General features: G+C 41.6%; 1 protein-coding gene across 2 annotated transcripts; it reads right to left on the reverse strand.

Annotated features, from left to right (window-relative positions):
* Positions 1-456: 456 nt before the first annotated feature.
* Positions 457-14,057, reverse strand: actr2 (ARP2 actin related protein 2 homolog). Of its 2 annotated transcripts, XM_020709345.2 has the most exons (10): positions 13,912-14,057; positions 10,805-10,915; positions 10,567-10,581; positions 8,433-8,648; positions 7,635-7,707; positions 7,287-7,423; positions 7,062-7,211; positions 5,204-5,349; positions 4,952-5,084; positions 457-1,635 (listed from the first exon to the last, which is right to left on the reverse strand). In XM_020709345.2, exons 1-10 carry the CDS (start codon positions 13,957-13,959, stop codon positions 1,465-1,467), a joined length of 1,200 nt encoding a protein of 399 aa, XP_020565004.1. In that variant the 5' UTR covers positions 13,960-14,057; the 3' UTR covers positions 457-1,464. The 2 variants fall into 2 exon arrangements, with proteins under 2 accessions (XP_020565004.1, XP_004077042.1); XM_004076994.4 differs by lacking the exon at positions 10,567-10,581 and having other exon boundaries at positions 13,912-14,055.
* Between the last annotated feature and the right edge of the window lie 2,321 nt (positions 14,058-16,378).

The raw sequence follows: 16,378 nt of genomic DNA on the forward strand, positions 1-16,378 counted from the left end.
CATCCATGAAATCCTTCCTGGTTGCTCCAACCTCAGCATTCTCAATGTATCCAAACGCCTCTTCACCTCTTTGCTGAACAAAAACCGTTTGGCCTAGTAAGAGGATAATGTTAAAAAAAAAAAAGAAAGCGATTTAAAAAAAAATGGCTTGAAATCTTTGGTTTTGGCCGAATTTCAGCTTTTTCTGAGTTCTGAATGAAAGCATCGCTCAGCAATAACGCTTCAAGGTCAAGAGGGAAGTGCCGCCAGACTAAAATGGAAAGAAACAGGAAGAGTCTGGGGTGAGATTCTTTATTTCAGGCACGGAAAGAGCCTCTTCCTCTGGTGGCGCCAGAGCCACTTTCCTCTTCCTCTTCCTGCGTGCTGAACTCTGTTTGCGTGGCGGGGGAGAGACGACACTTCGTCCATCTTTCCACCGTCTCAACTCCTAGAGCTTCATGAAAGCGCCACACAGCCAACCTTATAAATCACTTTTCTTTATTTAAATCAGCGTTAGGCAGTTATGCTATGAACAACACAGGAAAATAAAAACAAACCGTGACAGAAGAAAAACATTAAAACATGATAGATCCAGTTAACATTAACTGCACTTGGCACTGGATAGACGTTCATGGAAAGCAGAGAGAAAAAAAAATATACACATTTATTCAAAATAGAAGTGCCTCCAGTAATCATCAAGCTAACCGCGGGGAGTCGCTCTGGAGAACTTAAATATGGTCTCAACAACATTTTACCCTTTTAAAGATACAGTTTCAGAGTTTTCCGGATCGAAACTGCCTCTGCAGATCAGAGAGAACGCTGCACAAATATTGCTTCAACTGCTTTACATCCAGAGGCCGCCTGAGCAAATACTGACTCCCGCTTACGTCCCACCACCGTTTTAATACCCCCCTCCCCAGTACCGTCACAGGCCCGATGCCGAGCCCAGGGGCTTCCCACTTTCAATTCTCATTGAAACAAAGTGATCTCAATCGTTTTTTTTCCGTTTTTTTCTTTTTTTTAGCTGTGCACGGCAACAGCTTTCCAAAGGAAAGAAGAAGCAAAAGAAAGTCATCCCACTCCCAGAAAACAGCGCTGCGATATCAAAATATATAAAAACAGACGTGAGGTGCAATCGCCTTGGAAACGATGCAGCAGTCAGCGGCCGTGAGGAGTTTGGAATTTTGCAAGGACTTGGTTCCCCTCTGAAGTTTGTCTAAAAAAAAAACGAAGCAATTCTCGGGCAAACGTCCCCAAACCAGCCAGCCGGAGTTTGGGTTTTGCCATCTGCAAAGATGAAATGACTGTGGGCTTAGAAGGAGATCCCGAAGCAGAGAGGAGGAAGCGAAGAGGAGGAGGATGTTGGATCCCTGTGATGTTTAGAAAATCTCGAGCCAAAACAGAAGAGGGACAAATGGATATATGCTTTGGGATATGTGTGTGTGTGCGGTGAAGGTGTGTGTGTTATCGTGTCTGTCCAGTGCTTTATCTGACGGTGACACCAAGTTTTTCCAGCACACGCACTCCCTTCTCCTGGTACTCCTCCCGGGTCAGCCAGAAGTTATCCTTGTCTTTCATGATGTCGGCGAGCACAGCTCCACCCAGGAACACCATGTGCTTCCGCCTGGGGGGGTCCTCGATCCGGATCTTGAATTTCTGCAGAACAAAAAGAAGGGCGAAAGGGTGAGTTCCTGATTACGGATCATCCTTCTCACCCATCCCCCCAAAACCTGCTACTTAGCATCACAAAAACAGCCAAGCAGCATCAAACTAGATACTATGTGAAGCTGCTGGATCTGGACTGAGTGACCCCCCCCCATGTGTTCCTAACAGGAAGTACCTGCTGGCTCAAAGAAGCCAAAGTCCCATAGACGTCTATAGAGAAATAAGCAGCTGTTACTCAGTCATTCCATTTGTCAGAATAACCATTCTTGCTCTGATACATTTTTTTTAACACGGTCTTGATGATACCAATTTTTTTTCCATTATAGATTTTTTTCTGTAGTTCAAGTTCATCAAGTTATAAACTGGCCAATAACATAAAAGTATGTAGTCTCACATTGATCATTCGACAGGTTTCCGATTTCTAGTGGCAGATTTGGACAAATCACTGCTTATTGATGTCGTCTGGCTCCAACATGGCGGCGTTTATATCATAAAAGAAGGCGACTGAATTATCTTCATTTTGTTTGAGCCGGAATTAAGGCATTTGCTATGGATCACGTCACTTAGTCCAGTTCTCATTACAGTCGAGGCTTTTTACTGCTTTGTTGGCTTTATTTTTTCCCAAAATAAAAAAAAAACTGCAATAGTTTAACTATTTTTTGCTGTATTTTTCCCCAAATTTACATTTCCTAATTAAAGTGGTGTCATCTGCAAATAGTGTGTCCTATTGAAATTTTGAGTTTGATAAGATTTTAAGATATGTGGTGGGCGGGGTTTCTTCAGACTATTGCATTTGACCAATCATTTACATTTGATGTTTCACAACAGACAAACCTCTACAGGACTGAACCCCCATGATGAGCTAAACCGTCAAAATGCTGTTAGCATTCTGTACCACTCCTATTTTTACAGTAAAAGATTAACACCGTTTGTTTTAAGAACGCCATTACCGTTATTGAAATGTAAACACATTGTGTTTCCGTGAAGGGAGTTAAACTGCAAACGAAACCCACCACTAGCTGGTATTGAGCTATAAAACGTCTGTTAGAGGGGGGAAAAAGGATGGTTGTTCTGATAAGCTAAGGCAATGTCATGTTTCATGCTGGTCAATCAGACCCAGCTTTGTTCTACATACTAGCCAGCATGTCCCCCACACACAAAAAGCACCAAACATCAAACATCAGGTGGAAAAAGCAGCCTGATGAAAAGTTGATGTTTCATACATGCAGCTATAAAAAATACTTCAAAGTCATTAAGGTCCACAATATCAAAATGAATGTAGTAAGTCTAGAAGAGAGGATTTTATCAGCAAGCACAAAATTATGAGATTTTACATTTGATTAATCTGGATTACAAAATTCAATTTTATTTTATTGAAATGGTGACTTTAAAACATTATGTAATAAATATTGGTTATCCTTATATACACATCTTTTTTTCTCATTTCCATTGACTTGTGAAAAATCTCAAGTTTTACCTTCAGTCATTTTTTTAAATCACTTTCCTAAAGTTATGTTTACTATAGAGCAATTCAATTACTAAGGCCATAACTTTTGGATCATATAATAACTGTAACTATTACTTTTGAATGTAATTTCCCAACCAAGGTGCTAAAGCAGTTAAAAAATGTTTTTGGTGTAATATATTTTGACTCAAGACGGCGCCCTTCAGTCCAACCAGATTTAGAAAACATGCATCTTTTTAAAGAATTAACCATTGACTGTATAATACATAACTGGATGGATCAGGCGTGACGTCATCCATAGAAATGGCTTACTTCTGATTCCAACTAAATGAAGTCAATTCATTTTTCCACCATGTCTTTCGCCAAGTTGCAATCAGACGTCCTCAGTAAGTCATGATTGGTCCTGTTTTTTATCTGTATTGTGTACATGTTGACATGTGGACATTTTTGCAGCTAGCAGGTGTGTTGATAACATTTGAGTGTGTGTGGACAGGCCCCGCCCTTTTTGTACTACATTTGAACCGTACCGTTATGATAAACAACCAGTAAACTTGCTGCTCTATGCTGCTTCATGGTCTTACCCCCCCCTCTCACTATCACCCCCCCCCCCCCTCTCTAACATCCCTCTCTTCTTCCCTTCTTTCCTTTTCCGTCCGGTCCAACACTAAAGATTTTCAAACATGATTAAAATGAATAAAGTTTGGCCTCAATTACAAAAGGGTTTATTCAGACATACCTTTGGTTTGTCTGAATTTTAATAACCCCTGTTGTAAATGTAACATATGTCCAACACAAGAGGCCCTCAGTTCTCATCTGTCTGCCCAGCTGTTGGACAGGACAAGTTTAAAAAAAATAAATTAAAAAAAACAACAACTCATGATTGGTCCGTCTACATTTTTATGGCAACCATTCTCTCCAATCAGGAGTGAGCACGTTAAAAGGTCACACCCCTTCCACTAAAATGGGCGTGGGAGAATCTTGCTTCAAAGGTTCGACGCGAGGCCGCCTACTTTTAATGAGGCATCTGATTGGTCAGTTTATAACTTGGATAACTTGCATTACAGCAAAAATATTTAAAATATTAGGATTAGCAAGAACATGTTCATAAAAGGCATTAGATTAAGAATAGTAATTCTGACAAATATAATGACTGAGTAAAAGCGATTTATTTCTCTAAAAAAAGTCTTTGGAATTTCGCCTTTTTGGGACCAGCAGGTACTTCCTGTTTGGAACACGAAGGGGGACGGATTGTTCAGTCCAGTTCTCATTTAGCCGACAATGAAATGAACACAAACTTGTCGAGAGTTTTGTGATGGTGAATTTTGAATTCTGAAAGCGCCAACAGCAAAAGGAAATTTCATTTATGTCTCAACAGAGACTTTCAAATTAAATCTTTGGTTTGGATTATCTAGAAAACAAAGATTTATATCCTTGATATTTTTAGTACCAAACATATTTGTTGCTAAAATGATTGACAGGAAAAACAGCAGTGAGGGGGTAAAGTAGAAGAAGAGAGGTTATCTGAAAGCTCACGACTTCATGACAGAGATGGTGAATTTTTCCAAACATAAAAACAACAAACAAATAAATGCTCAGTTTTGTTTGGAAGGAATTGGCCATCTGGCGCCTCCTGGTGGTGGTTTGTGCATACTACACAACCCCATTTTATTGACTTGCCAGTATGTTTGGATCAAGTTTACTGTGGATTAAAAGTGATGTTTTGGCAGCATAGAGTCAGAGTTTGCTGAACCTGAATCTAGGATGCAGCTCTGCCCTTTAAAGCAGCATTTTGCTAACAGAAACCTCAAGGCGGGAAACGGTGGCGGTTTGAAGGTTCCTCACCGAGAGCTTGTCCACGTCTCCCTTCAGCACCCGCTCCAGGTACAGCTGCTTGAGTTCCCGCTCCAGTCGGGAGGGCAGGCCCGGGTACATGGTGGACCCCCCAGACAGCACGATGTGTTTGTAGAACTCGGCCCTGAACGCAGACAGAGGGATGCGGGTCAGTGAGAGTGGGACGTGGGACTTAACTTAATGATTGAGATGCTGAGTCATCCTTTGGGGACTTGAAGTGAGCGTGCGCTTTTCTTATCTCACCTGGTGTCGATGTCCGCGGCCTGGATGGTGTTAAAGAGCAGCTCAGCCACTCCCACCCCCTCCACGTTGATGAGGTGGGGCTGGAAGAGCGCCTCGGGGGCTTCGAAACGCTCGCCGCCCACCTTGATCACGCGGCCATCTGGCAGCTGGACGCATGGAAACGAGAGACCAGATGAGAGCCAGTGAGACGGCTGAAGCGGAACACTTTGGACTAAAAAAATAAGACGTTCAGCAAGAAGGAAGCAGAGTACAACCATTGCCGCAAAAACGGCTGCACAGGAAATGATGTCAGGCGCAGTCTGCGGCCCCTTTCGGCCGCAGCTACATTGCCCTCCTTGTTTCGCGTGCTCGCCCGCCCACACCAACCCAAACACAGGCGGTCACAGTGGGCTCAGAGACACAACATGTGCTCGGCAAGGCGTGCAGAAGGGCAGACTGCAGCTTTAGGTTCTGCGGTTCCCAGCGCAGGAAAAAAATAAAATAAAAAGCAGCTCGGAAAGAAAAGCAAGCCTGATGGAGGCCCTGCACCCCCACCTCCACACGTTTGAGTCCCAGAGAAAACAGTGCAGACGCAGCCAGCAGGGCCAAAAAAAGAGCATGTGGCCGTCTCCTTTAACTGAAGCAGATTTAGCTCCGATTACTTCAGAATTCAGCCACTTTAGAAAAGCAAATCCTCTGAGGCACATTTCTTCATCTGTGGCTATTTTCAGCAGAAATATGAAGCCCGCGCTGACGGATACGGAAAGAACTCATTTCACAGCAATAAAAATAAAAGCTTTAACTACAGTAATTCAGAAAAAGCTCAATGTAACGTCCAAGTTTTCCTGAAATCACATTTTAAATATGAGCTTCTTCTTTCAACCACAAAAACATGACATAGTTTACAACCGGAGATGCAGGCAGGCAGAAACCAGCCTGGAAAATCTGGTTTTCCACAAACAGCCAGGCAGGAAAGAGAGAGAGGGGGGTGGGGGGGTCAAAGGTTCACATTTTTTAAGATTTTCATACTTTTTTTATGTTTCTTTGGCTAAATATTTAGCATCAAGTGAGTTTACAGAGTGACCTTTGGGTTTGTAAGAAGAATAAAAGACCAACTCAATGAGCAGAAGCAGCAGGACACAATCAGGACACAGAGGAATGTACGCATCATCGATCTGCAGAAACCACTCAGAAGTTCCTCCTCCTTCCTTCCTTCCAGGAACAAACTGCTTCAATAAATATTATTTTCACTATGTTAAACTATGAAGATAAGTTTCTGCTCCCAAAAAAAAAAGCTTACTGAGGGCATTCCTCCAAACCTCTGCATCCAATTTCTAAACCCACTAATGAAAATGCTGTTTTTGGTATTTTTACCGTGTTCATGTGGAGGACATTTATAAAGAAAGTTAGGCTAAAAATTGTATTTTTGAGTTTTTCTTAATTTAAATCCTTGTGAATGTGGAGCAGACGAAAAAATGTCATTAGAAAAAGATTGTATTTGTGACAAAATATGCTGGGGGGGGCGGCAAGCTCTCTGCTCCACTCCGATGCATCCACATGTAGACAAATGGACCCATGCAAGTCCTTGTTTACCTCTTCGGAACCGACATCTTGATCAAAACTATACGACTAGATAGCTCCAATGTTTTATATATATACTCTGTTGCACTGCTAATGTTAAGATGGGGGTGTGAGGGGCTGTAAGCTAGCAGGAGAGCATGTAAACAGAGAACTCAACAACGCGGAGGGTGGGGGGCTCGACAACAGGTTTTTAAATTTTTAGGATCACAAGTAAAAGACCACTGAGAACGCGTTTAACATATTGAATGTACCAATCATCTGAAGATCGCATGATTTAAGCATTTAGGAAAGCGTTTACCGTGTACGACTCCACGAGTACGGTGGTCTCCAGCGCCAGCTTCTGCTCCTGCTCGATGTTGTAGCCCACGTAGCACAGCTTCTCCTTCATCATGCGCACCGTCTCAAAGTCTGCCGAGTGGTTGAAGGCGTAGCCCCTCAACAGCAGAAGCTGCGCCGAACAGAAAACAGTTCCTTACACTCTGCCACCTGAGGAGCGGCTCGGGGGAGTCCGGGCGTGGCGTACCTTAATGAGGTAGCGGGTGATGTCCCTGCCGGCGATGTCCAGGCGCCTGGTGAGATGCGGCAGGCTGAAGCCCTCGTACACGGGACAGATGTGCGTCACGCCATCACCCGAGTCCACAACCACACCGGTGAGAAGACCTGCCAAAACCAGAACCCGAGAGCTGCCGAATCCTAATGGAAAACTACAAAAACTGCTATGTTACCATGGAAACATGATGGTGGGCGGAGCTTTTTAGGGAAACACTTCTAGTTTTTTACTGCTTTTCAAATCAAACTCTTTGAAAAGAAAGTAATGACGCGGCTTTGGGCCTCTCCTGTTATAAGTGCCGAACCCCAAACCTTTTCTTACCTTGAGCGTACAGAGTGAGCACCGCCTGGATAGCGATGTAGACTCCTGCAAACTGGTACGTCTCAAACATCACCTGCAGGAAAAAACAAAAGTGAAGGCCTCATCCTGATACACAATCAGGAGGAACCAAAACCAGATGATCCAAAAACAGAGAAAAAAAGAAGTAGAAAGAAAACATCTACAAGTGCAGACCCTCATGAATAAAAACGGGATGGAACGTCATCCTGGACAACCTTTGATGTCAGATCCAAAACTTTGGAGGTGTGATCAGGGATTTCCTTTAATCAGAAGACCTCCACTTTGGCCTGTTCCCCATTAGAAAAGCCTCCAATTCAGTTACAACTTTAAAAAGATCAAAGTATGAAGCTCAAGTGCTTGTGTCTATAAAATCAAAGCCCAGAAGTCCATTACCTTCTTGTTTCATGTGTTAAAGAAGGTCTTTCAATTAAGTATTTTGATTAAATTTGCCAAAACGGGCAAATTTTTTCCAGATTTACACTGAGGATTAAAGTATGTAGGGTACATTTTTTAAAAGAAAATCAAGGAAAATTGAATATTCTTTATTAAATCTGGATAAACTACATTTATTTGCTTAAGAAGAAAAAAAATCTAGATAGTTTAAGTGTTAGATCAACAACCTCAGATGCGTAGATTGGATGGAGGGCTTTGATAGCATGATTTTTTCAAAATAAAAGCTTTCTGAGCTTTAATGTTTCGTTAAGCACAAAGAAAAGCAGCTTCAAAAAGCTGAAGTGGGCAGGCCCCCAGAGGAGAGCCCCCGTCCTTGTACCAGCGTACCTCAATGATTTTCTCCCGGTTCTTGGTGGGGTTCATGGGGGGCTCCGTCAGCAGGATCTTGCAGTTGCGGGAGCTGATGTTGAGCTTCTCTGGCCCAAAGGTGTAGTCCCACAGGTGCTTCATGTCATCCCAGTTCCTGACGATGCCGTTCTCCATGGGGTAGTTCACCTCCAGCATGGAGCGCAGCTCGCTGGCTTCATCTCCCACCATCAAGTCCTGAGAAAGAGGGGGGGGGATACATTTAGAAATGGCCATGAGTGGGGTCCCATGTGGAAAAGCTCCATTTGAACCTTCTCTTGGGTCATTTGCCTTTTTGTCATCAACAAACAAAAAAATCAATTAAACTTCTTTTTACCCAGCATGCACCAATTCACCATCTTTCCATGCACAAACACCTGTAAACACTTCAACCCTGGCAACGGCAAAACAGTCGTTTCATCCTCATTCAACTGTCGGCATGCGGGGCACACGGCCATGTGAGCAGCTGCCGGGTTAGCGCCCGGGGTTGGCCGCCGTTAGCCACAGCCCTGGCGTCTCACCTTCCACTCGGAGACATCAAAAGCCTGCTCCAGGCAGCGTTATATGGGTTCATCCTGTGGCATTAACAAAGTACCAGACGCAGGCATCGCCGCCATGTGGTCTCAATAAAAGAAAGGGGAAAAAAAAGGAAGAAAGAAACCCAGAAAAGCAGATGTGCTTCTGATTCAGAGCCTTTTTAAGCACATTTTAAGTGTGTGCAGCTCTACTGATACTTCTATTTTGCATAATTAAAGGGTTTTAAAAAGATTACCGGGCGGTAGATCAATTTAAACCCTGCTCCAATTACAAGATTTAACATAAACGGTAATTATGGCATTAGATTTCCATTTTTGGTTCCAAATATGCCCATTTCTTTTATTTAAAGGCTTTTGTTTTCTTTATAATTCAAGTGGCTAAAGCAGAAAACAGAAATAAATATTGGAAAGAAAATCATTCAAATTGGGTCAAGACAGCAGAGAGTAGAAAAAATCATCACTTTTTCTATTACAGTTTATCTTTAAATATCGAAGTGAATTGAGAATTTGGCGGATAATCAGATATTAAAGGGGAGCACTAACTTTTTCACAAATACATGCAGATTTAGACTGATTCTAATGTGATAAAGATACTAAAAATAGATTCTGTGAGGTGAACCGATGCAGCTGCAGCTGATAGAGATTTAACTCTTTTCTTGTTTGGTTTAGAGCCGGCTAGAAGTGTCAGGACGAAGATCAGAGACTCTGGAAGTGGAAGGCGTCCAAAATGTCTTTTAGCGCTCCACCGCTAACAGCTGCTGCGTGATTCAGCGCAGCTCTTCCCTGCTAAACACTTCCAGCCTGACGAGACGTTCACACAACCCACACCTCATTCCCTAAAAACACTTTATGGAAAGAAAGGCAAACGAGCTGGATGAGGAGGAAGAAGACGACAAAGAAGAAGAGAAAGAGAAGGATGAGGAGGTGGTTGGGGAGGGAGAGGAAGAGGGGGAAAGAAGGAAGACGAAGAAGTCAAAGAAAAAGAAGATGCGAAAAAGGAAAAAGGAGGAGGAGGAAGAAGATGACAAAGAGGAAGGAGAAGAAATAGGAGGAGTACAAAAATGAAGACAAAGAAGATGAAGTCAAAGACAAAGACAACAAAAGGAAGATGAAGAAGGAGGAGGAAGAAGAAAACACCAAAGAAGAAGAAGAAATTGAAAGACAGAGGAGGAAGAAAGAGAAGAGTTGACTTGAAAAACATCAGTCTAATCAGGGGTCACAGATAACAAGAAAAAGAACAATTAAGAAGATAAAGATGAAGAAAAGGAAGGAGGAGGAAAAAGAGCATGAAGAAGACAGAATGGAGGAGGAAGAAAAAAAGGAATAAGACAACAAAACCTAAAGAAGGAGAAGAAGAAATAGAAGATGAAGGAGAAGGAAGAAGAAAATGTAAGAAACATGAAGATGAAGAAGGAAAAGGAGAACAATGAGAGGAAGAAATAGAAGACAAACCAAAGGGGTAAATCAGGAAGCAAAGAAGTTACAGAAAAAGCAGTGTTCTTTTTCCCAGCTGAGAGCATGACATAACTCCACTCGCTGTAGCAGGCAAGAACAGGAGGCACACACCAACCTGAACTTACCATCTTCTGGACATTCTACCTCATGGAGGAAGAACAGAACATGGAGAAAAAGGAAGGCAGGTACGACAAAAAAAAACAACACAATTAAAGAAGAGTAATTAAACTGACAGAAGGAAACACCGGGAAAAGGCCAGAAACCTTTTGACACTTTTTAATAAAACAAAGAAAACACTCATTTCCTGTCACGTGACCTCCATGAAGCAAACATGCGAGGAACATCAGGAGAACCAGATCCTACCTTGATCTCAATGTTGCCCACTTTGGCCGTGGAGCGAATGATGGGTCTCCCAACAAGCGCAGGGAAGATGTGTTCTGGGAAGTTGGAGCCGGCATAGCCACACTTGACAAACTGCAGGTGGAAAGAGGAAGTGATTAGCAAACGCAATGACATAACGTCACGAAGGAGGGAGATGACAACGATGACGTCATCTGCAAAGAAATCTGGCTGAAGAGTTGCATTATGGGAGTTTTTAGGACACAGACCCACAATGATACCCGTATTTCAAAGACAAATATCAATACTTCATGTCAAAATAAAACAACTAAAAGTCTAAAATTCTGACTGCTTTTTCCTAAAATGAGGAAAAAGTTATGTTTAATCTTTTAAGCAAAATTATGTATTTAAAACCAGAAAAATGCTGCTTTTAGAGGGAAAAAAGTAATATATATCAACTTTCATGTAATTACAGGTCAGTGTTTTTTTTTTTTTGGATAACAACAGCTGGGAAAATCTACAGAAGGTGACTTCAGAACTCCAGTTTCTTCTCTTTAACCTCACTTAACACCTCATCTCGAAAGAGCCGCCCGCTCGGGTGTCAAACCGACATCCTCCTCTGACAGTGGGCAGGAAGTGCCAGGAGGAACTGTTGGACCTCTGCTCTCTGCTCTGGAGGCCCGAGCTGCGGGGAAATGACCTGGAAGCGACTCAGGCACAGTTTGCACAGGAAATGAGGTTGTCCGGTGCTTCCTGGATATTCCCCTTCAGGACAATTAAAAAAAAAAAAAGGACCACACTCCTTCGCTCAATCTTACTGCAGACAAGCAGCATGAAAGCCGCGAGGAGGTTTCAGAACCCTCCGCGTCTCCTTTAGATCAGTCAGAAAAATCTGTTTGAGGCGTTTCTAAAGGAGCATGAAGCAGCACACTTCTGCTGAGTCCTGTCTCATTTTAGCTACAATTAAAAAGTCACTGATCTGGAGTTTAAGCTGCTTTGCTTTAAACATTTGTCCAAAATGAAAGAAAACCAAAAAGTAAGGTTATTGAAAACACGGCACATTTTGTTCAATAAAACCTCACCTCATCGCAGCACCTTCAGCTCTGTACTCTAAATTTAACTAAACGATGAAGCATAGCTGCACGTTTGTGTGAACGTCACGACAGCAAACCGTCAAAATGAGACCAGCCTGATTTCTACAAAAAAAAGAGCTCCATCTGCCTTATCTGCACCCTTTCACCTCCTGCAGTCTCCTCCTGCCTCACAAAAACCTCTATGAAGGTAAACCGCTCTTCTCTGTCACAGCATGGACTTCTTTCAGGAGGTCATGGAAAAATCACAGGAAGAGCGGTCTCTCCTAAACATACAGATACAACCTCAGGGTTTACAATGGGGAGTGTCATCTGTATATGAAGGGACAATTTCCTCTTTTAATTGCAAAGATAAAAAAAAAGTGTCTCTTGTATCAAGTAGCAAAGAAACCTTAAGTTTCAAAGTTACATTATGGCTACTAAAACAAAAAGTCTTCCTACTTTCTAGATTAACTTGAATCAGGCAGTTTGAGAACCTCTGAGATCCTGTTTTCAGCTATTTCAACCACTTTGGTATTTTAAAAAAAATGTCCCCCTTAAAAAAACGTTTCCTGTGCTTACACTTGTCCTTTATGGTTTTTAAAAGATGACGTCATTTTTGCTGAACCAGAAAGGTTCAAATCCTTCCTTTGTGGTTTTTAGGAGCTAAAAAAAATTCAGCAAACCTTCAGTTTCAAGATCAAACATTAAATCCGTACTGTTCCGTTTTTTCACTTAGTCAAAATTGTGGTCAATTAATACCATGGCAACAAAAATTTATTAATTGGAGATATAAATATTTAGAGGTAATATACATTGTAAAAATTTTGTTTTCCAAAAACACAAAAAGTGTTTTACATTACAGAAGTTTTTAACATTATTGGGACGCTTGAAGCACGGTTTTAAATGATGTGTTTTTCAATAATATTTTGACTTATTTCTGACAATTTTGCTGTGAAAATCTGTTTTTTTGTTTAAAATTATTCTTATGAATTCTTCCAACTAAATTTTGTTTTTAACTTCTGCAACATCAGAGAACAAAATGTTTTTGTTTTATTTTATTTGAAATTGACTTTAGTTTATTGATGATTCGTTGATCATCGCTTGTCAGCTTCTGCAAGGGCATTTTTGCAGGAAATGCACTTTTTTCATTACATTGTAGCTCAGGAAATACCATTGCCGCGCTACATTTTCTAAAAATTGTCGGGGGTTTGTTGTTCGGGAAAGGAATTTTTAAACGGCAATCCGTTGTGAATGCAAAACACTTTGTTCTGCTATTTTTTCAGCGTTAGAATTTTTTTAAATCACGTTTTCGGGTTCTTTTTCTCGCAGGTGTGGGCACTTCCGCATCATGATTTCTCAAAGAACTCCTGCGATTTTCTGGCCGCACGGGTTTCGATGTCATCACTTAGCTTGAGTTAAACCTCAGGGGATGAACAGCGGCTGAGCTTACATGTCCAATCGAGGTTCGAACACCTCGCTGGTCTCAAGTCAGGAAACATTTGAGACGTTTGATCTGCTGAGTGATGGGTTCCTCAATTCACCTGACACGGCCTAGAGACAGCGCCGCGTTTAGCTGCCATAAAACGCGGAAAGTTCCCCGTTTTTCTTTGCGAATAGAGCCAAAATGGTGGCAGGAGCGACAAGCCCGCACATTCTCGGCGGTTGCTGAGCAAATAAATGTCTGGTATCTGAGGCAGCGATCAGACAGGAGGAACCAGACTTCCAGCTGTTTAAGCTAACATGCTAGTTAGCAACTTTAGCTGTATTCATGTTCGCTGCTAATATGCAAATATTCCCCCACGTATGTGTGTCATTATGAAAGTTACGCGCGAGGCTTTACATTGAGACTTAATTTTGGTATTTGCAGCCACCTTGTGAGCTATTTACGCATCATGTCCGGATGAATGAAAAATCGGCTAGCTAGCTTCACACCCAGTTAGCTAGCTAGCAAGCTAGCTCGGACGCTGACAGAGCCACTTCCTGTTTCAGAGGGAAAAAAATCCAGCGACTCGGCGACGCCGTTCGAAATGACACTCTGGGCCCGAACTGCAAACTCACCCCGGTTCCGTTGTCGCAGACCATTACTTTCCTTCCCTGGCTGTCCATTATGAAAAAGTCCAGTTACCGCTGAACCTCCCTCAACTTTCTCTGACAAGCCGGAAGGAAAGACACACCAAACCGGGCCGAGAGGAAGAGGAGAAGAGCGCTCATCCGGTGTGACGGAGGCGCTCAAATGTCAGGCAGAACACCTCCACCTAAAATAAAACCAAAGATCCACCCAAAAACCCACCAAAGAGCTTATTTTTAGCGAAAAATACGACACCCCTGTATTCCGCTTAATCTGGTTAAACTGCACATTTAAACGGGCAGTCTTTTGCGACAATTTCAGCCATTTTACACATTTGTTGTGATGCAGAAAAATCATATATGATTAATAGAAACATTAATAATAGAAATATTTGAGGAAAAAACATGCGGATTATATATAATATAACAAATGGAAAAAAAACATATTCCTTGAACGTGAAAAATGTGTTTCACTAAAAGGTTAAAGTAAAATTAGATCCCTGGGGTGGAATATAAATTTTGATTTTATAACTTGTTTTTGTTTGTTTGTTTTTTTGTTTCTTTTTAACAAATACTTGTGTTTCACGTGCATTTTAAACCAGAACTTTAAACTGACAGGTCGTTTAAAACAGCAATTTAGCCTTTGGTTTGTTGTTAGAATTCATTAAAATTAGGCAAAACTAAAAAATTACCTTTCCGTAACAGAGTACATATTTTATCATCATTACAAATTAATCAATTTGATGAAAATGAAATTAATCCGTTTCTTTTAAAAAGCAGCTAAAATCCTATCTTTTTAATATTTCCTTTTCACAAATCTTTTTTTATAGTCCGCTTTGCCTTACCGTGTTTTACTGTGAAGCACTTTTTGATTTTTTTATCTTGAACGGTGCTATACAAATAAATTCTATTTGTATTATTAAAATCCGAACAGTGCTTTTCATCAAATTAAATTGCAATTTAAAGGGGGAAAAAAAGAACTTGGTTAAATCAATGCAGAAAAAAACATCTTTTGTAAAATACAAGAACTTACATTGAACAATCTTTTTTGTTTTTTAACTTGTTCTGTCCAACAACTGAGCAAACAGATGACAGCTGAAGGTCTTTTGTGTTGGACAGGTCTTACCATAACAAAAAGAGGTTATGAATCTTCGGATAACCAGTGTGAATTTGTACAAACCCCTTTTGATTTTCTCTTTTTGTTTTTTTTATTATTATTTTTTTATTTATCTTGTTACATTTAGTATTTTAAGTATATATATGTATTCTCTTTATTAAAGGAGGCAGAGAGTGGGAAAGTGTGTGTGTGTGTGGGGGGGGGGGGGGGGGTAGAAGAAAAATAATAAAGAGAGAGGAGAGAAAGTGAGGGGATACAAGTGCCATAAATGCTGTGAGGTATTTATGCTAGATCTGCAGAAAGACAAATATTACATCCAATCGTGAAATTCTGACACAAAGATAAGCGGAAGATATCTGTCCATCAATACACTGTGGGTTAGGAGGAGGGATAAAGCAGCCCCATCCTGGGGTCCCTCCGTGTGAGTGTGTGTTTGCTGCGTGTGTGGTGCCAACATGCAGTGTGTGGTGTCTAAAGTGAGAGTTAAAATTGGGGGGCGGACCGGTGAAAGGTGAGCCCGGTTGTTTCACCGTGCCCCCCTCCACCAGACCATCCCCACAAGACCCTAGATGAATCAAGGTGTCTGTGTGATATGCGAGTAAAAGTGGAATGGAGGGCGGGTGCCAACAAGGCCCTAAAGAGAGTCACTCCCAGTCAGCCCCACCAGCATTTCCCATCCGAACAATTCTTGGAGCCCTTTGTGCATGTGTGCAAAATTTGTTTGGGTGGGAGTGGGAAGGAGCAGGCGGATGGACACAAACGGGGGAAGAAGGTCCCCCCCCCCCCCCCCCCCGAGCAACTGGCCCCCCAGCCAGCCACAGAAGGCGCCTCACCTCCCAGGGCGACCAGGAGGTCATAGAATAATAACGTGGCTGCATTGATAATTCAAGTCAATTTAAACAGTTACAGTGTGATTGGAATATTATTTGCATGTAAACAAACCTCTGACCAGTTCTTCTTCCAGATGATTAAGGAATCCAGTCTTCTGCTTGTGTGAACATCACTTACGCAGGACGATCAACATGTGGCGCCTACAGACCACTGCAGGAAAAAGAAACAAGACCCTTCTGTGTAATAAAGTTGGCTTAGTAAAAATAAAATTATTTTAACAAAAAAACAACTGAACATAAATAAGGAAACCATCGACCTAACCCTAACTTCAAACATCAAAACAATAGAAAAATAAAGAAAAGATCCTACCTGAAAACCAAATCAGCAAAAGACAATAATTGGTTGCTCAGAATTGTAAAAAAACAAAAAAAAAGATATATATATACGGTTGACTAAACAATAAAAAGTAAAATTTAGTAACAAGCATTCAATATTTCAGGACTTCTTTAG

This window comes from Oryzias latipes, chromosome 15 (assembly GCF_002234675.1).
Source record: "Oryzias latipes chromosome 15, ASM223467v1".
Lineage (NCBI taxonomy): Eukaryota > Metazoa > Chordata > Actinopteri > Beloniformes > Adrianichthyidae > Oryzias > Oryzias latipes.